The 22,675-nt window shown below is 43.3% G+C and overlaps 1 protein-coding gene across 2 annotated transcripts; it reads left to right on the top strand.

Annotated features, from left to right (window-relative positions):
* Positions 1–10,165: 10,165 nt before the first annotated feature.
* Positions 10,166–15,493, top strand: LOC123061310 (pentatricopeptide repeat-containing protein At1g10910, chloroplastic). 2 transcript variants are annotated; one of them, XM_044484368.1, is made up of 11 exons: positions 10,166–10,462; positions 10,607–10,691; positions 10,759–11,022; positions 11,137–11,439; positions 12,885–12,989; positions 13,087–13,186; positions 13,440–13,759; positions 13,980–14,156; positions 14,242–14,370; positions 14,609–14,997; positions 15,087–15,493. In XM_044484368.1, exons 1-10 carry the CDS (start codon positions 10,248–10,250, stop codon positions 14,831–14,833), a joined length of 1,923 nt encoding a protein of 640 aa, XP_044340303.1. In that variant the 5' UTR covers positions 10,166–10,247; the 3' UTR covers positions 14,834–14,997; positions 15,087–15,493. The 2 variants fall into 2 exon arrangements, with proteins under 2 accessions (XP_044340303.1, XP_044340302.1); XM_044484367.1 differs by having other exon boundaries at positions 10,167–10,462; positions 15,083–15,493.
* Positions 15,494–22,675: the final 7,182 nt, after the last annotated feature.

Genomic DNA, 22,675 nt, shown 5'->3' on the forward strand with positions numbered 1-22,675 from the left:
CGGAGATGGTGGGAATGGTCACTTTGATTCTGGGCAAAGCCTTCGGCAGTTTGGAGGATGTGGCCTTCAATGGTTTCGGCGCAGGAGGCGGCATAGTCTTGAGCTGTTTCGGTCCCTTCTCAGTCGACACCGGAGAAGACGTCCGAGGGCACTTTGAAGACTGCCCAGTCGGTGCGGCCACCAGGTCAGGGGTGTCTGCCGGGTCGTGAGCGTGCTTGGACCTCCTTTCTCTACGAGGAGGCGAGTCGACCTCTTCTTCGTCACTCGGGTCGTCGCTCTCCTCGTCCTCCTCTACATCCGAGTGCCACTCGCCCCTGCTTGCCTCTTCCTCGACATTTTGCTCCTGCACTCCATTGGGCATCGAGTACATATCAATAAGAGCCTAAAAAGACAATGAACAAAAGAAATACAATCGACCGTCAATAAGATGTTACATAGTAAATCAAGAAGACACCCGACAATGCAGAATCGTACATGTTCCGGCTGGCGCAAATGGTCGAATGGTACCACCCTCCTGGACCCCCGGGGATTATCCTTGTTGCCGGTAATACCTCTCAGCCACCTCTCCACTGTGTCCTCACTAACATCCTCCGGGTGGGTCCGAGTGGAATCCTCGAGTCCCGAGTACATCCACATCGGATGGTCACAAGCTTGGAGTGGTTGGATGCGTCGACTGAGGAAGACCTCCAGCAGGTCCATACCAGTCACTCCGTCGCGGACAAGTTGGACGACCCGCTCGACCAACACCTTCACCTGCGCCTTCTCTTCCGGGATCACTCTCAAGGAGGAGGGCTTCTCCACTTGAGCCATGGAAAAGGGGGGAAGTCCAGTCGACTGACCCGGGGTCAGCTGGTCCTTGCAGTAAAACCAGGTCGACTGCCAGCCCCGGACCGAGTCGGGAAGGATCATAGCTGGGAAGGTGCTCTTGTTCCTCATTTGAATTCCAAGACCCCCGCACACCTGTATCACGTGCGTCCTCTCGTCACTCAGGTTGGCCTTCTTAACCGTCTGGGAGCGACATGTGAATATGTGCTTGAAGAGACCCCAGTGTGGTCGGCAACCCAAGAAATTCGCGCACATAGACACGAAAGCAGCGAGGTACACGATGGTGTTTGGAGAAAAGTGGTGGAGTTGAGCCCCGAAGAAGTTCAAGAAACCGCGAAAGAAATGGTGGGGAGGCAAAGAAAACCCGCGGTCGACATGAGTGGTGAGGAGGACGCACTCACCCTCCTGCGGCTGTGGCTCAGTCTCCTTCCCCGGGAGCCGCGCCGATTCGTGGGGTATCAGTCCCCCCTCAACCAGGTCATCAATGTCATCTTGACTGATTGTCGAGCGGATCCAGTCGCCCTGGATCCTGCCAAGCAGCAGGCCAGACCTCGACGAAGATCCGCCCCGGCTGGTCTTCTTCCCTTTCGCCTTCGCCGTCGCCTTCTTTGCACGCTCCAACGCCACCGTCTTCTCCTTCCCCATGGCAACGAATCAAGTTCGAGCGAGGCGATGACGCCGAGAGCAGAAGCAGGCGCAACGGAGGAATCCAAGGAGGAGGAAGAAGAATGGGGGCGCACTGTTCAAAGGCCCCGGCCCGACGCCTTATATAAGGTCGCTTCCGAGTGACTGACTTGTAGGCCCGGACGATCTTATCAAATCCCACAACAGTCGCGCGCGCGATACGTGGCAAAAAAGGTGGCATGAAGATCGAGGCGGCCTGCCTAATCCGTCCCGATTACTGCAGCCTCCCCCGCCCGGCGCGCTTCCCAAATTCGAATCCCGTGAAATCCGCAGGCGGCAGAACAACCCTTCAGACGAAAGATTTTTTTCCATATCAACACTCGAAACTTAACAACGAAAGTTCACTCGATAAAACCAAGAATGAATCAAGGCGACTGAACAAGCAATTGAAGCCATCATGAAAGTTCATTCGACCTTTGGGCGAGACACTCTCAAAGCACAAAAGCTGAATCGGAAGGATTATCAACTCCTTCTCCACTCGAGCCCTAAACCATTCGGGGGCTAATGATGAAGCTATGTACCTAGGGTAGGGTCATAGACTTGACCTAGACATCCTCCCCTAGGACAACACCCTAAAGCCAGGATCATCCAAAGGGTACCATCATCCACTTGACCATGAAATGTTCCACTCGGAAGAATCGATGTCACTCAACCGTCGCAGAAGTCACTCGACGGGCAGAAGAGCTAAAGCCACTCTGCATATGCAACGGTCGAGCATTTACTCATAGGCTTAATTGGCATTCACAACACTTTAATGTGGGCGTTACCAGTAACGTTCTCTCTTCAATGTACCTTAAACCCTCTGTGTCGTGGGCTGGCTGGGGTCCTGGTGCACTCTATATAAGCCACCCCCTTCCACAGGCACAAGGGTTCGCACACCCTGTAACTCACACGCATATAATCCAGTCGACCGCCTCCGGGCTCCGAGACGTAGGGCTGTTACTTCCTCCGAGAAGGGCCTGAACTCGTAAACCTCGCGTGTACAACTCCTCCATAGCTAGGATCTTACCTCTATATTCCTACCCCCCATTCTACTGTCAGACTTAGAACCACGACACCTGATGAGCACAATTATGAGCTATTTCATTCAGCTACCTTGAGACAAAGAAAAAAGTGGCATGAAGCTGTGAGGAGCAACCAAAGATCTAAGCTAACTGACTTCTGATATTTCTGCAAATAAGGAGCCCTGACCAATATAGAAGCAAAAACATAGCCGCAGTTCCAGCCGACAGAGGGAAATTTGATTGGAAAGTAGAAGCTTGTCTAGTAATTGTAAGATCCGAGCATCCAGGATTGTTTTAGCACTTCCAAGAGGCGTTAGAGAATCTTTTCGGCCCTACAATGTGAAGATCAGAGGCAATTGTGTTCCCTAGAGCTGGCCTTTGGACGGTCTATGTTTTCCCTTCATCCTGAAGTTTATTGAAACACACAAGGCCCACAAAATGCCAAACCTATCATTCAGCTCAATAGCAACGAACAACATGGATTGCAAAGCCCTAAAACTAAAAATTAGATAGAAGAGAAACTACAGGGCAAATCATACTCCTATGAGCTGAAGCGAAGCAACATATGTCAGGTTTAAAAACTGATCTAAGAACCCGATGAGCTACATTATCTGTTTAGAAATGTGAAACACCTGCGATTGAAGATCTGAAGAATAGTGGAAGAAATCAGCCAAAGTTTTCCTGATAGACCAAGGAGTGGAAGCTTCATAAATCCTTTTATTTGCCGCAACTGAAGCCAAGGAAAGACAATCTGTGAGAAAAGTAGGTCTGGTAATGTGCAGACGACTGGCACCTGTGCGGCAAAAAGAAGGGCAAGAGCTTCAGCTTGCAAAGGTGTGCTTGTAATGGATGTGGACGCCTGAATCTGCACATTTACTTCAATTTGATCTTGTTGCAAAGAAAGATAGACTCCAACTCCAATAGCTGCCGCTCCCTGAGTTAAACCTGGAACTTTTTTACATTTAAAAGCAGCATCAGAATAAATTTTGGGGCCTACAATAAGAAGATCAGATTTAAGTGTTTGACCCTGCAAAGGAATTTGGTTAGTGGAAATCGAATACCGGATGGGGTCTGCGGCTGTAAGTGTAGAGAGTTGTTAAGAAGATCATTAGATTCAGAAGATAAAGCATTTGCAACGATATTAACATGGTGAGGGAGAGCCTTTTTCCTGTCAAAAAGAAAATCATTTCTTACTTTCCAAAGGCACCACATAAAGTTGAGAATGTTAGAAATAGAAGCGTGTGGATGGTTCATATTAAGTAAAGCAAGAATAATGTTGTGCATAATGGAATAGCTCTGAATTAAAACATCTGATCTAATATACCAAGGATGGCCGAACCAAGCTGCTCTAGCAAAATCACAAAGAAAAAAGAGGTGAATCTCATTCTCCTGTTGGCCACATCTGCAACATAGTTCAGAAATATGTATAGAAAAACGACCAGCCCTCAAACCTGTAGGAAGAGCTTTCTGAAGAAGCCTCCAAGCAAATGTTTGGACCCTGGGAATCATAAGCTTTTGCTTCCAAATCATCTTGAGAAGATTTTTAACCTGCAAAGAAACATGAGAAGGGGCATTCCTCGGATTGGCATGAATATCTTGCAAACACAATTTATAACCAGATTTAGAAGAACAAATTTCATTAGGAGTAAGACCCCAACATAGCATATCAGGACAATCTTCGTTTTCCTATGGCTAGTCAGACACGAGCATGTCAATTCGCCTATGTGATGTGTGTTTGTGCTTGGATCTAGGCACCGGGTCAACAACTCTGATGTTGATGGCGATATGATGATTCATTTTCCTATGGCTAGTGGCAACCCCAATCCACCTTGGGGCCACCTTGGCACCTTCATTGCTGCCTTTTCCAAGGTGTTGACGGGAAGGATAATGGCATTCGTGTTTGAAGAAGAGTGGATTGACTTAGGAGTTTCCATCTCACATGCTCAAGTCGAGTCGAGATTTAGTGAAGTTTCTTAAGAATCCTCGCAACGGATCAGGAGGAGTATACGCGTCGAATGATCATCATTTTTGCTGTAGTGTTCTCGACGAGTGGTGATGTTGACACTAATAGACTTCGTTCTTGGCAGTCTCAGTTTTTCGGGGTGAAATCCCTAAGGCTGACCCGTGTACCTGGCAATGGCGGTTTTCTAGTCGTTCCCTTGCTGAAGGCACTGTTTGGAGACTGAACCTTCTCCAGGGTGAAAATCTAGGATCTGACTATGATAGTTGGACCGACCAGACGATGACGGTGTTTTTGCACTGTTTCCTTCAAGAGGCGTCGCTTTGGAGAACCTTTTTTGGAGTACATGTGTCATCACTACTAGTGATGCTCTTGCTGATGTGAGTACGATTGTTTTGGCGGGGACTTTGTTTTCTTTTTTCTTTTATTTTTCGGTTGTGTGCATCCTTAATGTTGCAGAGCCTGAGTGAAATTGGTATCAACTTGATATTAATATATTTCCTTTATCAGGAAAAAGATCACGGGGAGGCCCATCACATTCCCTATCGGCAATCGCCACAAAGTCGCCACCTCCCACTCACGTACATAATGGTGCAACCAACAAGCTAACAACCCCGATCTGGTTAATTTGAACCCTTCCTTCCCTTTATTGGTTCCTTTCCGCTTTCTCCTTCTTTTCATTTTTTTCATTTGCTTTTTCCTTTTTGTTTTCTATTTTTTCTTCTTCCTGGGTCAATGAATTATCTCGCAAATACGTGCACTTTTTCTTCAAATTGATGAACTTATTTCGAAATTAGATGAACTTCCTTTCAAATTGATGAACTATTTGAAAACTTTTTGTGTATTTTTTTAAATCCATTAACCTTTTTTTTCATTTTCCCGATGAACTGTTTTCAAATGAATGCACTTTTTTTTCAAATCTGTTGAACTTTTTTTAAAATCGATGAACTTTTTTGGATTCGATGAACTTTTTCTAATTATGATGAACTTTTCTCAAATTCGATGAACTTTTCTCAGATTCGATGAGCTTTTTCCAGTTATGATGAACCTTCTCAAATTTGATAAACTTTTTTTTCAGATTCAATGAACTTTCTTCAAATTCAATGAATTTTTTTTCTAATTCTATGAACTTTTTTTAAAAATCAATGATTATTTTTCAAATTTGTGAAACTTTTTTAAAATTTCAATGAATTTGAAAAAAAGTTCATCAAAAATGAAAAAAAATCATCGTTTTGAAAAGAGTTCACGAATTAGAAAAAAAAATCATCAAATAAGGAAGAAGAAAATAAACAGAAAACAGAAAATGGAATAAAGGAAAAAGGAAATAAGGCAAAAGGAAAGAAGAAAGAAGAGAAAGAAGATAAAAACGGAAAAGATGTAAGCATTCACACCTGCCCAAGCGTCCTAGTGGTCAGCCTAGCGTAGAAGGAAGAATGAGGACGCAGGTTCGATTCGTTAGCATGCGCTGCGTCCCTGTATTGGGCATTACTTTTTGCGTGCGCTCCCGTATTGGGCATTTTTTTTGCGTGTGCTGCGCCCCCGTATTGGACCGGCCCAAGAGCGCTGACTAGGAGCTCCCCTTTTCTTAGCGGGGCGCTTTCGTTTTTGTTGAATTTCCTTTGGCCGATACTAGGCGTCGGCGCACCGGCCGAACGCTTCGGCCGGTCCAATCCTAGCCGTCAGATCGGTCCATCCCGATCCGTTGGATCTTTATCCAATCAGGTCGTCTTCTTCCTCTCGCGAGCGCGGACGGGAAAAGTAACCCCGTCTCGCCGGCCGCACGTGTTTCCCCTCGTCGCCACCCCCTTGCCTACCCTCCCCGTCTCTGATCGCCGCCCGTCTTCGCCGGCCGCCCTGGTCACCGGTCCCAGCCCTCGGCGGTTGTCCGCGTCACCGGCTTCGCCCATGCAACAGTGTAGCTTCCGTGGCAACCATTGTAGCTCCAATGGCGACGACCGGAGCTCACCGGCGTGCTCACCGGTGTGCTCGCAAGCGCTCATCCCCCGCTTACAACAAAAAAAAAATCAAGCGCCCAGGGAGATGCCCAGTGCTGCAACCTACGCCGAAAAACCTACAATAGGTGACGAAAAAGGCTTCAACCAGCTATGGAAAAAGTTTCAACTCGTATGACGAAAAACTATGAACGACCAAAGAAAAGTTACAACCGGTGACAAAAAAGCTTCATCTGGCGACGAAAAAAGCTTCATCCGATAATGAAAAAAGCTTCAACTGTGAAGCCGTAAGCCATGGACGACAAATGAAAAAGCTATAACCGGCTGTTGCAAAAGCTACAACTGGCATTAAAAATGTCACACCGTCGTAGCAGAAAGAAATGCCGGTTCCAACACAAAAACAATGTAGCATATCCAACATGCCCACACCCGGCACTACTCGTGGCTTTCCCCCTCGCCGGTCGCCGGTTGAAACTTTTCACACATACATTTGAAGCATTTCTGTTAGCGGTTGCAACTTTTCTGATTTGCATAGTCTAGTTGTAGCTTTCTCTCTCAATGGTTGGAGCTTTTTCCAACTACAGTTGAAGCTTTTCTATCAAATGGTTGTAGCTATTTTCTTTTTAGCAGCGCTTGGCCAAGGCTTTTTGTGTCATTCCGGTTGAAGCTTTTTTCATTGAAGGTTGTAGCATTTCATGTCAACGGTTGTAGCTTTCCGGCGATGGCGCTGACAGCTTGTAGCTTCCTCAACATCCGGTTGAAGCTTTCCATCAAGGGGGATGGAGCTTTTTTGTAAAACGGTTGCAACAGGAGGGGGTGCGACGGTTTCTGCAGAAGCCTCTGGTGTTGCCCATCGCCGCCCGACTCGTCGGCGGTGAGGCAGAAGCATGAGGCGTGTGGGAGTTGCAACCGCCGGGAATGAGATTGGTCAACGGCCTTGCTGCATCCAATGGCGAAGGGAGGTGTAAGCATGCGGGGTGAGATCTACATCGATAGCCGTGCGGGGATTCGATCTTCCATGGCCGACGGCGAGCTCCTCAAGCGTTGCAGTGATGGAGGCAGGAGATGCGGGCGTCGACGCTGCGTGCTACAACGATGGACGCAGGAGGCGAGGATGGGGCGAGATTCATGCAGCTGCGAGACGGGGATGAGGCGAGACCCGCGAGATAAGCGGGAGGACTAGTCAACTCGGGTCCACCGCGCCACGTGGTTGCTCGCGAGTGGGTCGCACGTGCGCGCGTGGACTGGACCGGCCGAAGCTTCCGCCGGTGCACCGTCTCTCAATAGTTACCCGTATTGGGCATTTCCTTCTACGTGCGCTGCGCCCCCGTATTGGGCATTTCCTTTTGCGTGCGCTGCGCCCCCCGTATTGGGCCGGCCCAAAAGCGCAGCTGCATGGGCGCCGAAGGCGCTGACTAGGAGCTCCCCTTTTTTAGGTGTAGCCAGGAGGAAAAATCCTACTTGCCTCTCATTGCGGCAAGTAGTTGACGCTTCGCACAGGGCAGGTGCGAGGGAGCGACCGAGTGGGCCGGCCCGTTTAGCGTTACAGCAGACCCCGGTTTTTGGAACCTTCTATGATGTTTCCAGCCGTTTTTTCCGGTTTTGGGAACCTTCTAGAAGGTTCCTGAACCGGCTTTTTCTTTTTTAGTTTCTTTTTTGTTTTTCGTTTTTCTATTTCTCTTCTTTTTCTTTTTTCTTTTCCTTTTTTTCTTTTCAAGTTTATTTTCAAAAAAAAATCCGAATTTCAATTTTTTCCTGTTTTTTAGATTTTGTTCAAAAATTCAAAAAATGTTCCCATTTCACAAAATTTGTTCATAAATTCAAAAAATGTTCCTGCTTTCAAATTTTTGTTCCGAATTTTCAGAAAATGTTCCTGTTTTTTCAAAAATTGTTCAAATTGTTTTTGTTCATTTTTAAGAAATTTGAAAATTAATGGCATGGATTTAAAAAAATGCCTGTTTTCAAAAATTATTCACAAATTTCAAAAAATGTTCTTATTTTTCAAATTTTTGTTCATGTATTAAAAAATGTTCTTGTTTTTCAAATTTTTCAAAAAATGTTCTTATTTTTTAAATCATGTTCAGTTTATGCAGCTGAAAAATGTTCACCTATATAAAAAATGTTCGCACTTTCAAAAAATGTTCGAAGCACTAGAAAAAAGTTTCCGTTTCAACTGTTTGGTCATGTATATAAATTCCTGTTTCAAATGTTTTTTCTTTTCTTTATTTTCTTTCTATTTCTTTGTGGTCAGCTTTTTCTTTTTCTGTTTTCTTTTTATTCAATTTAAATTTCTTTTTCCACAAATATTCAAGATTCTAAAAAAAGTTCAAATTTTTGAAAAAGTTCCTGTTTTCAAATTTTGTTCCTACATTCAAAAAAGGTTTGCATTTTAAAATTGTTTGGGAATTTAAAAAACTGTTCCTGTTTTCAAATTTCCTACATTCAAAAAATGTTCACATTTTAAAATTGTTTGGGAATTTCAAAAAATGTACCTGTTTTCAAATTTTGTTCCTACATTCAAAAAATGTTTGCATTTTGAAATTATTTGGGATTTCAAGAAATGTTCCTGTTTTCAAATTTTGTTCCTACATTCAAAAAATGTTCACATTTTAAAATTGTTTGGCAATTTTAAAAAATGTTCCTATTTTCAAATTTTGTTCCTACATTCAAAAAATGTTTGCATTTTAGAATTGTTTGGGAATTTCAAAAAATGTTCTTGTTTTCAAATTTTGTTCATACATTCAAAAAATGTTCGCATTTTAATTTTTTTTGGGAATTTCGAAAAATGTTCCTGTTTTCAAAATTTTGTTCACAATTTCAAAAAATGTTCTCGTTTTCAAAATTTGTTCACAAATTAAATAATTGTTCGGGGAGTTACAGATAATGTGCAGGCTTTCAATTTTGTTCGGAATTTAAATAATGTTCCTTTAAAAAAACTGTTCACAAATTCAAAATACTTTTCTGGTTTCTATTTTTTTTATCTTTTTTGAAAAGTTTGAAATTCGAATTTTATTTGTGTTTTTAAAAAGTGTTCACGGTCCGGCCGCTATAGTACATCTCTGAGCTGACCCTCTCCTTAGTTCATTTAACATTCTGTGGTGTATAACAGTCACTAACGCCCTGCCAGGTCGAGTGGCTAGCCAGAGTCATTCAGAAGCCAGAGGTTGCGAGTTCGATCACCTACTGGGGTGCTCTATTTTTTTTTACCTACACCGCGTTTGTTCGCTCGCTGCAGTGCTTCGAATGGGCCGGTCCACTCGGTGGCGCCCCTGTGCGATATGGCGGCAATTTGCCGCAAAATGCGGCACATAGGACCTCTCAGCCAGGAGGGCTGCGGAGTTGTATTCCACTGAAACTCCTGGGCCGAAAGTGTTCACGCCAGGAATGGAGCCCATGGAGAAATTCAGACGATATTGTTGTGGACGAACACAACCCCACCCTCCCGTTCTCCGGCGAACGAGACGACACTCCGCTCGGCTCGCTCGGACTCAGGCGAGATGGAAGCCGCGTCCTTGCCACTATTTTTTTTTACCTACACCGCGTTTGTTCGCTCGCTGCAGTGCTTCGAATGGGCCGGTCCACTCGGTGGCGCCCCTGTGCGATATGGCGGCAATTTGCCGCAAAATGCGGCACATAGGACCTCTCAGCCAGGAGGGCTGCGGAGTTGTATTCCACTGAAACTCCTGGGCCGAAAGTGTTCACGCCAGGAATGGAGCCCATGGAGAAATTCAGACGATATTGTTGTGGACGAACACAACCCCACCCTCCCGTTCTCCGGCGAACGAGACGACACTCCGCTCGGCTCGCTCGGACTCAGGCGAGATGGAAGCCGCGTCCTTGCCGCTCGCCACCTCCCGCTTCCTCTCCCCGCCAGCGGCTGCGGCGTCCTGCTCCCGCACGAGGAGCCTCCCTTTCGTCCGCGCCGCCAATCAGGCACTGGAAGCACGTAAAGTCCCCAAAGCCCAGCGGCCGTCACCCCGGCGCAACGCCGTCGCTGAGGTCAAGGCCGCCCCCGACCCCGTCGCTGCCCTAACCAGGTACACAGACCGGCAGCATTCGTTTCCTGTCCTTGTAGTGATTCCTCACAGCCCACAGTAAGCTCAGCTGCTGTAGCCTTTGGATTATCCCACTTGCGTACTGCTAACCAGAGTTGAATCTAAACCCTGCGAACTCTGCTACAGGCTCGAAGATGTGTTGCAGACACAGGACTGCAACATAATCTTGCGCCACTATGGAGAAATCAGGCGATGGGATGTGCTTTCTAAGGTAGTTATCGGCGACTGTGAATTATGCCAGTGTCAGTAGACACGAGTCATTCTCAACTTTGTTTCAGGTCTTCGGGTGGATGCAGGAGCATGACATGCTCAACATTGCGTCTTACAGCAGCTATTTCAAGTACCTGGGGTTGAGCCGTAATGCTGCGAAAGCTCTGCAAGTGTACGGTTCCATTCAGGACCAGTCGACCAGAGTCAATGTTTCTGTTTGTAATTCTCTTCTCGGGTGCTTGGTGAAGAACGGGAGATCCGACAGCACCTTCAAGCTTTATGATGAGATGATACGAGGAGGTCTATCACCTGATCTCTTCACCTACAGTACTGTATGGGACATTGAACCCCCATCTTTCCATACTAGCATTTGTTTTAGGCTTCACACAACCTCTTTTCGCTTGGATGAATAACTTTTGCATTCTTTTTTCCTATCCACCCCCCAGCTGCTGTCAGGGTGCATGAAGTTGAAGCACGGGTACGCTAAGGCAATGGAGTTGATCAATGAGCTCAACTCACGCGGTCTTCAGATGGATAGTGTAATATATGGTACCCTCTTGGCAATATGTGCATCTCATAACTACTGTGAGGAAGCTGAGGCATACTTCAAGAAATTGAAGGATAAAGGCCATAATCCTAATCTGTTTCACTACAGTTCCCTGTTGAACGCGTATTCAGTAAATTCTTATTATGAAAAAGCTGAGCTGTTGATGAAAGATTTGAGGTCTTCTGGTTTAACACCAAATAAGGTCTATTTTCTTTGCTTGTCCCTTATTAAATCTTTTTATGATCTATGCTTTCTGATCTGCTGAAGTCCGTGATCCTGTCAGTCTCATTTCTAAGCTTGCCGTGTTGAGTACGTTTTTCAATAGACATGACACATCCCTATGACAAGTTGCACAATTGGTTTGCGTCGATATTGAGAAATTCTAGGTGACACTTGGGGGTGTAGCTTTCAGAGGTCATGTTCATGGTGCTTAAACTTCTATGCAACTTGGGTTTTTCAGCTGCATCATTTATGTTTCTTTGTTAAGGTATCTTGTGCAACTATATTATAACTTACAACTTCCATCATGTAGCATGTCAGTGAATAGTGTTTCTCCATCTGCGTGATAACAAATACATAACTGACACTACTTTTGCGATGCCTATTCTTGAATTACTTGGGCATACTCTGTCTACGTGCTGAAATGTTCTGTTGCTGCTTTCCATATGATCTGTTGAATAGGGTTTCTAGTTTGATGGCTTCGGTTAAAAGTGAGGGCACTAGTGCTCATGTATCTTCTATAATATAGCCTCTCTACGACCAATCCCATCCACAAAATGCTGTTATTTTGTACGTCGACACAGTCTGCAAAATGTAACTGTGACCACTAATTTATATTCATAAAACCCAATGGATTATGATACTACGGAAGTACTGAGGCAAGACCACACATGTCATTCCAAGTATCCGATGTCAATGCTTAAAAGGATATTGTTAGTCAAATATTTGAAGTTTGACTAAAGGCCTCGTTCGCAATGGAGTTTTTCCAGAGGAACATAGGAAGAGTGTAGAAACAGCCAATCCATAGGAGTTGATCTAGTGGTATTTACTTCACAGGAATTTACCCAGATGAACACTGTAGCAGACCAGAGGAACCCTATTGGGTTCCTCTGATTTTACGGGAACTAAAACATTGGGTCCAACCTCATTTTTGCGCGGAAGCCCGAGGCAAAGAGAGATAATGATACCATGTGATATAACTTGTTTGCCATGGGCTTTAATGGTCCAAGAAATAGGCATGTGCAGCCTATGCTCCTGTTATGATAGCATTGTTAGAGTTATATTTATGGTGGCCTTTGGCCTTTTGCATTCTGGCCTTTGGCCTCCCCTGTACATGTATATATGATGGCGTTCGCCTCCTGATAATACTAAGTTGCATATTTCCTAACAAGCATCACTTCTCTGCTGCAGCATTGTCATTGTAGTAGCATTCCTGATTTTTTATATTCCTATGTTCCAAACACGTTAAAATTATGTCCAAAATAACAGATTTTTGTGAACCGGAGGGAGTACCTACTATCTAATTCTCTGTTGAATGCTGTACTCATGCAATTGAACTTCTATACATTTCGAAATTATCTTTGGATATTCAAGAAAATGGTGCTGCTATGGATGTCAATCTAACTTCTCATTAAATTCCCTTTGCAGGTTATACTGACCACTTTGTTGAAGGTATATTCTAAAGGTGGTCTGTTTGAGAAGGCTAAGGAGTTGCTAACTGAATTGGAAGCCTCAGGCTTTGCACAGGATGAGGTAAAACATGTGATCTCACACACAACACTGCTCATATCTAAGTTTGTATGGTCCTATAAATTGACCGTAATTATGCTTTATGGCATGCTGTGTACAGATGGCATATTGCATATTGATTGATGCACTTGCCAAAGGAGGAAAGATATGGGAAGCAACAATGGTGTTCAATGAAATGAAAGAAAAAGGTGTCAAGTCTGGTACGATATCTAACCAGAAATCCCACTGAAGTACCTCTATCAGTTTGTCGTTCTAAATGCAACGATGCAGTTCCTGGATCCTGATTAGTAAACTGTGTTTGCCAGTTTTAAGCATTTGATTTTCTTTTGTCTGCCTCTTATAACTTATTCATTTGATTGCATGACTCTGACTCTCTGTGTCTCTTAGTGGGGTGCTATTACTATTTGTGTCTTCTTGATCTTGTCTGATGACCTTATCCTCTGGTTTCTGCAGATGGCTATGCATTTAGTATCATGATTTCAGCATTACATCGAAGTGGTTATCGTGAAGAAGCAAAAAATCTTGCAAAAGAATTTGAGGATCAGAATGCCACATATGATCTTGTTATGCTTAACACATCACTTCGTGCTTACTGCAATACATATGATACGGAAAGTGTAATGAGAATGCTGAAGAAAATGGATGAGTTGAATATATCACCTGATGATATCACGTTTAATACCTTAATAAGGTACTTCTGCAAGGCAAAGGTCTATCACCTAGCATACAAGACGATTGTAGATATGCATACGAAAGGCCATCAACTGAATGAGGTATTTTTGTTCTTGTATCTTGGAACAAGTCTCTAAAACGTCTTATATTTATGTACAGAGGGAGTATATCTTTACTAAGCTACATTCTGGATAAAGCCAATTGTTAAATTCTTGGTAAATTCGGTTTATTGGAATTATGACATGCTTGCAGAACAGTGTGGGGCATCACATATTTGTTGTGATTCTGTTAGTAACTAAAATTTCTATAAACCTTGTCCAGGAGCTTTGTTCTGAGGTAATGGTGCAGCTAGGAGAAGCAGGTTTTCCTTCTGAAGCGTTTTCTGTGTATAATATGATGAGATATAGTAAGAGAACAGTTTGTAAATCTCTTCACGAGAAGGTTTTAGGCATCTTAGTTCCAGCAGGACTTCTGAAGGATGCCTATATAGTTATTAAGGTATTATGCTTTTGGCATTTACTACCGGTATCTCTATTGTTTATTTTGCGTGTATTCACTAACAAAAAAAATGCTGATTTAACAGGACAATGGAGAGTCGATATCTCCACGCTCTTTGGAGAAATTTGCTACACAATTCATGATCTCTGGCAACATAAATTTGATTAACGATGTTATGAAAGCCCTAAACCATTCAGGATGGCGTATAAGCCAGGTGACTCTTTTGTACTGTACTTGGTACTTTCTAAGTATAGTTTGGAGTTGAACCTGGATGGCTGGAAACTGAAAACTGGTAAAATCTTAGACCTGGCTAGGACAAAGGGGATGCTCCAAAAATCACATGATAGAAGTTGACTAAAATTTCAATGTTGCAACTTTGTATATACATACACTTGATATTCTTAAATCTGACATATATCTTCCAATGGTGAATGTGATCGTTCCACATGCAGGAAACCTTTGGTAGAGCAATTCAGCGATACATCCAGAAGCCCGATAAGAAGCAACTATTGTTATGCCTCTTGGACTGGATGACTGGTCAAGGCTATTCCGTGGACTCATCATCAAGGAACTTGGTTTTGAAAAATGCACAACTCTTTGGCCAAAAACAACTGATAGCAGAAATCCTTTCAAAGCAGCAAGCAGCTTCAAGGATAACAAATAAGCTCATTGATTAACACAAAATTTAATCAAATCGAAGTAGTTCAGATTCATCATATAATGTTCCGGAGATAGTTTTTTGATGATCGACGATACCAAATTCACAAGGGTCTGTCAGGTTACAAGTTATCATCCTCATGTTTCCAGGCTACAAGCAAAACTTGTTGAGTTTCAGATTATGGTATGCGGTGTATGTCTACATATAGTTTAAATTTATCTATTATATCTATGTGCAATGTCTGAGCTTGACTTCACGTCTATTTTAGCCAGGCTATTCAATTCAGCGAGGTCACCCACTAGAACTGCAACTGGGATTGAGGATGACAACCGGTCTTGCAGTGATGTTAATATTGGATCTTGGAATGGCTAAGAGGAACGGAAGTAAGTTAATAGTTACATTTCTTGATAACTTCATCTGTGCAAGTTGCTCAAATTTGGTGGTTGTGCGATTGGCATTATGTTCTTGCTGGAAACAAGTGCGTAGTTCTGGAAAGCTGAACTGAAGATTTTTAATCTTTTGGGGTGTTGCTGTACATGCTTTTCTGTAAAAGCATAGTGAAACATGGAAAGTGCATGTAGCGACCCGACCTCAAACGGTCAAGGCTATGTGTATCTGTGCCATCCTTGGATCGGTATGCTGGCACATACAGTACATCAATGTATATATCAAAGTGCAATCACATATATAAATAACGTAAAACTGATATATATATCTCATAACTCTCAGCGGAAACAAACGAACGGGTGTGGAGTCCATAAATGCCAACAGCAGGTTGACTGTAGACCGTAACCCTACAACGTAACTCTTACTCGTCGTAGAAATTCCTGCAACATAAGATGTTGTAGCCCTGTAGGTCGGTACATTGAATGTACTGGCAAGTCACATCATAAGAATAATGAACCTATTTGTACATGCAATTTGGCTGGTGGGAAGCTCTAAGTTTAGCTTTTGCATAAAGCTAGTTTTTCCCTAGAATAAAAGATATTACTCTACCACTACAAGATAGCATAGGATGAGTGGGCAAACCTAACTCAATCGGTTCCTAAAGTTTCATTTAAAACCCAATTGTTTAAATTAAGAGTGATGAGATCTCCCAGCATTTCCATTACTAGATGTTCAAGTTGTCTGTAACCGGGGGACACAGCTAATCGATTAGGTTTTAATACTTTGCAGAGGTTTGCGTACTTTTCCCCACAAGACTCGATTGCCTCCCTTGAAGTTCTCGCAGTGCCTGGCGTTTGAGAATAGGATGACTGAGACATTGTCTTTCGAAATTATTTCCTCTTAACCCACGGATAGGCCAGTACACCTACTCATTCTACATCTGCTAGCCTATCCCGGAAGAGGTCACACTAACTACTCAACTAAGCAAGAGCCCATAATTGACTTGTGGCTGCACACGTAAGCTTCTAGACATGAAAACATATTTGATCCCTTTGAGACTGGGCGGACGGACCACTAGTGGTGCACCACCATGGATTTCCCATGCGTGCCCCACTGTACTTCGCCACCATTCAAACCAATTTCCGCCTAGGTAGTTCATTTAAGTCTTGGTCCTGATTACTACTTTGTCACTCAAGTCTCGCCATGAACACTTCCCAATCCAGGTCTACATTTGCGAGGCAGAAATAAACTTACACGGTGGTGACCAGGTTGTATGGTTCAGACCTACCTCAGATGAACTACTAGGTAAAAGCATAGCCATCGGGCATAAAACTCCTACCATGCAATCCTACTCCAAAGGACTAAGTGCGTATATAAAACATAGATAATGGAAAGAATGGTCAAATGTGAACTTGCCTGGTAATAGTTGATGAAGAGTATATCGCTCTCAGAAATTTACTTAATAGAACTACTCGTCACTCTCCAATGAAAATCTATAAAGTCAAACATTGCATTCACATAAGCAATCATTTTGGAGAACCAAAATAACATGTAAAGCAAAAAGTCTCGAAAAAAACCAAATGAAGATCCAACACTCTTAGCTATCACAAAAATATTCTAAGTGCAAAACAACATATGACATAAGGTGCAAAACCGTGATGTGATCTATCGTGCATATAAAGCGTAGCACTAAAAATATCATAGAGAGATCATAGTTGGGTGAAAAATGTTGTGACAATGGTCCAAGTGGTAGGGTTGGGCTACGGTGACAAAGTGCAAAAAGAATCAACTCAAACTGAGCTACGGTTTAGGAGATATGGCCATTTGAAGTTCGAATTCAAATATGAATAATTTCAAATTTTGAATCTGACAAAAGTTTACAAAAATGGCACCACTGGGTAGGTCTAATCACGACGAAGAATTTGCCGCTGGTTTCATATAATTTGGATCTACAGTTAAAAAACATACAACCATTTGAAGTTTAGGGGCTAAACTGAAAACTCAGGGACTTGACTGTGAAAGTTTTATTCGCGACCAGGTCCCTAGCAATGTGGCGGATTCCTACTGGCCAAAAAGTGTTCGCTGCAGAAGCTTATACGGCGAACGGCCGCTATCTAAGCAAAACAGCGGCGACGACTAACTAAAACAAACACCGATCGATTTTTTTAACAAAACCCGTGGTTTAAGAAACCCGCGGTTAACCGATTTAAACAAAAAAATGAACGGAGGGGCGAGCGGTCGTCTTATAGAGGCGACCGCGACATACAGGGGCGGCGGCGCTGGCGTTGGGCGGTGATGGGGCAGCGGCTGCGGTGACCTCCGACGGCGGGGAAAGAGGCGAACGGGACGAGCGCGACGAGGGGGTCGCGATGGTGGTGGTGGCGCATGTCGGGGTGGCCGGCGACGAGCGAAGGGAGGCGGCAGCGTCCGGAGCTCCGGTGAGGGCGTGGCACGTCGAGGCGGCGGCGCTGGCGGACCTAGAGGCAAAACAAAGATGTCAAGGAGATGCGCACGGGCACGGGCAAAAGAATGTCAGAAAGATGGGGGTCAGGATGGCTCACCGGCGACGCAATTAACAACGGAGCGGCTCGACTCCGGCGAGATGCGGACGGACGGTGCGGCGGCTGAGAGCGGCTTGGGACGACACGAGAGAGCTGAATGGAGAGAGGGGGTCTGGGGCTTTTTATAGGCGAGGCTAGGGCGTCGGGGAGCAGCGGATAAGCCTCATCCGAGCGAGGAAGATGGTTGATGGGTTCGGGAGCACTAGCGCGGTGTTTATCCCGTGCGGCTCGAGAGGTTGAAGACGACCTGGGGAGTGGGCCCCACTGGCAGCTGCAGTGGGAGAGAGCGAGCGAGGGAAGAGGGACGAGAGGGAGAGCGACGCGAAGGCCTTCGGGCGGTGGAGTTGGGCCGTGGCCGAAAGCGCGAGTTCGGCCCAGGTGGTGCGCGCGTGTGGGTGTGTGTGTTTTTTTGTTTAGAAAACAGAAAGAAAAATACAACAGAGGAAAATAAGTAAAAAAATTACATAGGCATATTATATACCAAAATGTTCATAAAAATACCAAGAATAATATGAACTATTTTTCAAGTTCAAATAAATTCCATAAGAATTCATAAAAGTCAAACAGTGCTAGTTTTGCATTTAAAATCAATAAAAATCATTTTTTAATACGAAAAATAATTTCAAATTTATTTTCTCCTAATTTTCCATTGCAGGGAATCATTTTACCCTTATTTACATTTATTTATTTTTTAGGAGAAAAATAATTTGAATTAAAACTTAATAACTTCCAAGAGGATTTGAAATTTGGAATTTCAAATAACTTCAAAGTGACTTTCAAATTATTCTTTTGAAACTTCCAACTCTCTTTCTTCGCATTTGAAGAAGTCATTTTATCTTCCCCAATGAACTCATTGAGTAGCTTAAAGTTTCTAAATTTGACATATTCTCAATGGAATTCAAATCATTTTCAAACCCCTTTTCATTTCTTTAAATGGAAGAAGTCATATTATCTCCACTCTAGGGTTTTTTGATGAAATGAATTTGAATTCATGGAGATCAAAATGCAAGATGGAAAGTTTTGGGGAAGTCCTTTTATTCCCTCTCATGCAACTTTCAAAAGTTTCAATTTCACACAATCAATCACACAACAAACAAACAAACAATCATAATTAATTATTTAATATAACATTCCAAAATTTAGAATTTTGCGATGTTACAAACTATCACCCTTAAAATGAATCTCGTCCTCGAGATTTGGAGAGGCTAGAAAGAAGGTTAGGTTTGGGGGGTCTTCTTGAAAATCCATTCATCAACACAAGGTATGGGGTGCTACCACCCTTAGAAGCATGGTTACGGTTCCAACAGAACTCATGTACTCCATCCTTTGCGTTGACGGTGTCAGTCTTCTCATATTCTCCGAGATAACTCTTTCACTTGTGCTCTTCTGGTAAGGGCATGGCCTTTTCCTTAAAATTCGGAGTCCTTGCATCAAAATAAGATCCTTCTGAGACTTGACAGGTCTGGCGCCAATGCTAAACAACTATCGAAAACCTCATGGTGGTCGACGATTTTTGGTTTCTCCTGCAGGAAATGGGTCTGGGTTGAACCTCACCGCATAACCTACGATTGGCAACATGTGCCTGTACATGGTTTCCATCATACTGCCATTCTAAGGTTCTTGGCTTGTCGTGTCGACACTCTTCTAGGGTTTTAAGGCTCTCTGATTTTCCATCAACATATGATAGTTCATGATAGAAGTCTCCGGTATGGGGGGCAATCCATCCCGTACTTGAATCATTACCACATACACAGATAGTGAATCACGTATTCTAACACTTGGGCATCCTCACAATCATTGCAGAACTTCTCTTCTCCACGAATTGGGTTCGGGTAAACCCATTGGTTCTGTAAGCCAAACAAAACCTCTATCGTTTCTTCACAACTCCCGGGTTTACGTAACCTCCTATGAAACGTTGCTGATGAAATCACAATTCTAGAATTCTTCCTTCAACAAGGTTGTGCTTGCTTCTTTTTAAATCCTGGTCCTGTGGGTTATGGCCCACTTCAATACTTGTATATCTTTAACTCGTCCTTGGAGTTACTATTGTTCCATATTCCAACATTACATCTGCTTTAAATCCAATAGTACTTCATTCCTTCATACTCTTGGGGTAACCATCATAACTAAAACAAAACTCCAACTCATTTTGTCCAAACTCCACTCTATGGAATAACATTTTCCTTTCCATCGGTCTAGTGTTCACACAGGGTATTACCATTAAAATAAAATGTACTGGTTCATCCATAATTCATATTCTCTTCATATCAAATCCTTTATTACATCCTTAACCACTACTCAAAACTCAAATTTCAAAAGTACTTTATTACAAATGTTGCCATCCACATAGTTTGGTATGGTCAAGCATTACTTCCATCTTTATTCATTTGCCCTACTTAAAGATGCTTTAGTCCCACTGGAATTGTTCGATGTGATACTTGAAATCATCGATCTTCTGCTTCATCATGGTGGCCATGAGCTTCATCTCCATCACCTCTGCATGCACCTCTCTCAAGTATTCCTGAGTGTGACGGAGTCTTGCTTCAAGTATTTCTCCAATCTGACGTATGGCTTCCATAGAAACTTCACGAACAGAGTCAAAGAATGTTGCTCGTGGTACTCGAGAAATGAAAAAGTATTGTCCCATAGTCTTTGGGCAAACTCCCTTCATACGGTGGAGGTGTACCTCCACGTACCAAAGTTCAACTCCCTTCTCCATGAAAGGATAACCCTTGTAAACTGCATCTCCTTTAAGATGAATATGCTTCATCATGTCCTTCAGGATCTTTGGGTAATCCTGATCACTGGTGAGGGTCATGATCGTTTTCGGGCCCTTGTGAAAAGACTCGTAAAGGGTTGTCATCTGTAGGTATAAGATAGAAGGGGTACTCAGGATAATGTATGTATTTCCTTGGGTGAAATGTGGTTATTTTTTCTGGGAAAAGGTTTGGGATTATCTTGTCCATGGGTTCAAGGTTTAAGTCTGGGTGAGATAATGAGAGAGGCACTCACAATCAACAACAAATCAGAACATTTCACATGAGATTCCAACCACATCAACTTTTATTGCTTCATGAGCTATTACAATTTCCATTTCATAACTGAACTGAACATCCCAATGAAAATAAAAGTGCATTCCACATTTATTACATGCTTTATTCCAATATCAAGATCTCAACTACTCTGCTCAAGCTTTCCTCGGGTCCGAACATTCTCTAGCAAAATGCCCTACTTCCATGTAGCGTAAACAAATGACATCAGACAAATCCAGGGGCTTCCTGGTGTCTATCTTGGTTCCTTGGGTTCTTGGTTTCCTTGGGTTCTTGGTTTCCTTGCTGGGCATTTGCTAGCGTAAGACCTAAATCCTTGCACCTGTAACAAGTGATATGACTCATGTCCTTCTTTGCAGAAACTGGGCTGTTAAGGGGATCCATGCTCTTTCTCTTCCTCGACTTCTTCGTTCCAATCAGTTCTTCTATCTCTTGTGGATCAAACTCCACTTCTTCTGTCGGGAAGTTTCCCAGATACTCTTGGCTTTCCTTTGTGCAATACTATGAAAAATGTCCTTCTTCTCCACATGAATAGCAGGCATTGGAGTAAAATCTGATTAGGCCTTCTCCATCGGGGTCGCCAACATCTTCTTTCATCACCCATTCTCTTAAACTTTCCCCAAGGGCTTCTTTCACTTCTTCCTTCTAGTGCTTGGTAATTTCTTGTACCTTGGGATAAATATGACACTAGGCAGGGTAGTGCGTAGTTCCTTCACACAAGAAACAAGTAACCTGCCTAGTTGGTCATTCTTCAGCTGGGTGATTTCCTTCACAACGAGGGCATCCATCCTTGTGTTCTTCATGGGTGTGTCCTATTTCTCCGCATATCTTGCATGCACAAGGTTTCTTCGTCGGGTTATCTCCGTGCTTCCGGATAAGACGAGATACTAACAGAGTCTTCTTTAATTCCTCCCAAGTTTTTGCTCCATTACATCCTTGTATGGCCTGATGCATTTTCCACCAGGTTGCAACACTTTTTGTAAAGTACTGAAGAACATATTGAACCTCATACTTCCTTGCAACCGAATTGCTTTTGAAGTGATTCTCCATGTTTTGAATCCATAGCTCTACCGCCAACTGAGTGATCGGTCCAGAGAATACATGTCCATCTTCATTCATCATCTATTGGGTCCAAGGGTTTTGGGATGAGATAAGAGGGATAGAGAGAGAGAGATACACACAATACAAACAATGTAGTTTTGAAAATAAGTTTTATTTGTTGCTCTCGGAAAACACACACAAAATATGACAACTCACAAATCATAGCATCTAACACGAGTATACAACAAGGGTTTAGTCTTCTAAAGGTCATATAAATCTTGGAATTCTTCAGTGTCTTCAAATTCTTCGAGTCTTTGACTGTTGTAGCTTCAACTCTTCTAATGCATGATGAAATCCTCTTTACTCTGAAGTGGCCATCAGTTGTCTAATATCTTGTCCTTCTTGGAGTGGCTTCAGTTCATCCTCCGTGCGCCTCCAGTTCATCAGTTGTCTAACTAAAAGGGAATATTTGATAAAACTCAGAAAACAAGAGAGGTAAAGGATCTTTTTGAAAATTAAGTTTTAGAGAGATCCTTTCCTAAGGGCTTTCCAGTTTCTAGGGTAACGTCCTACCGTCAACATGTGCTCTGATACCATCTTGTAGCGACCCGATGTCAAACGGTCAAGCCTCTGTGTATCTGTGTCATCCCTGGATCGGTATGCTGGCACACACAGTACATCACTGTGTATATCAAAGTGCAATCACATGTATAAATAACATAAAACTGATATATACCTCATAAGTCTCAGCGGAAACAAACGAACGTGTGTGGAGTCCATAAACGCCAACGGCAAGTTGAGTGTAGACTGTAACCCTATCAC

Source organism: Triticum aestivum, chromosome 3A, assembly GCF_018294505.1.
Source record: "Triticum aestivum cultivar Chinese Spring chromosome 3A, IWGSC CS RefSeq v2.1, whole genome shotgun sequence".
Lineage (NCBI taxonomy): Eukaryota > Viridiplantae > Streptophyta > Magnoliopsida > Poales > Poaceae > Triticum > Triticum aestivum.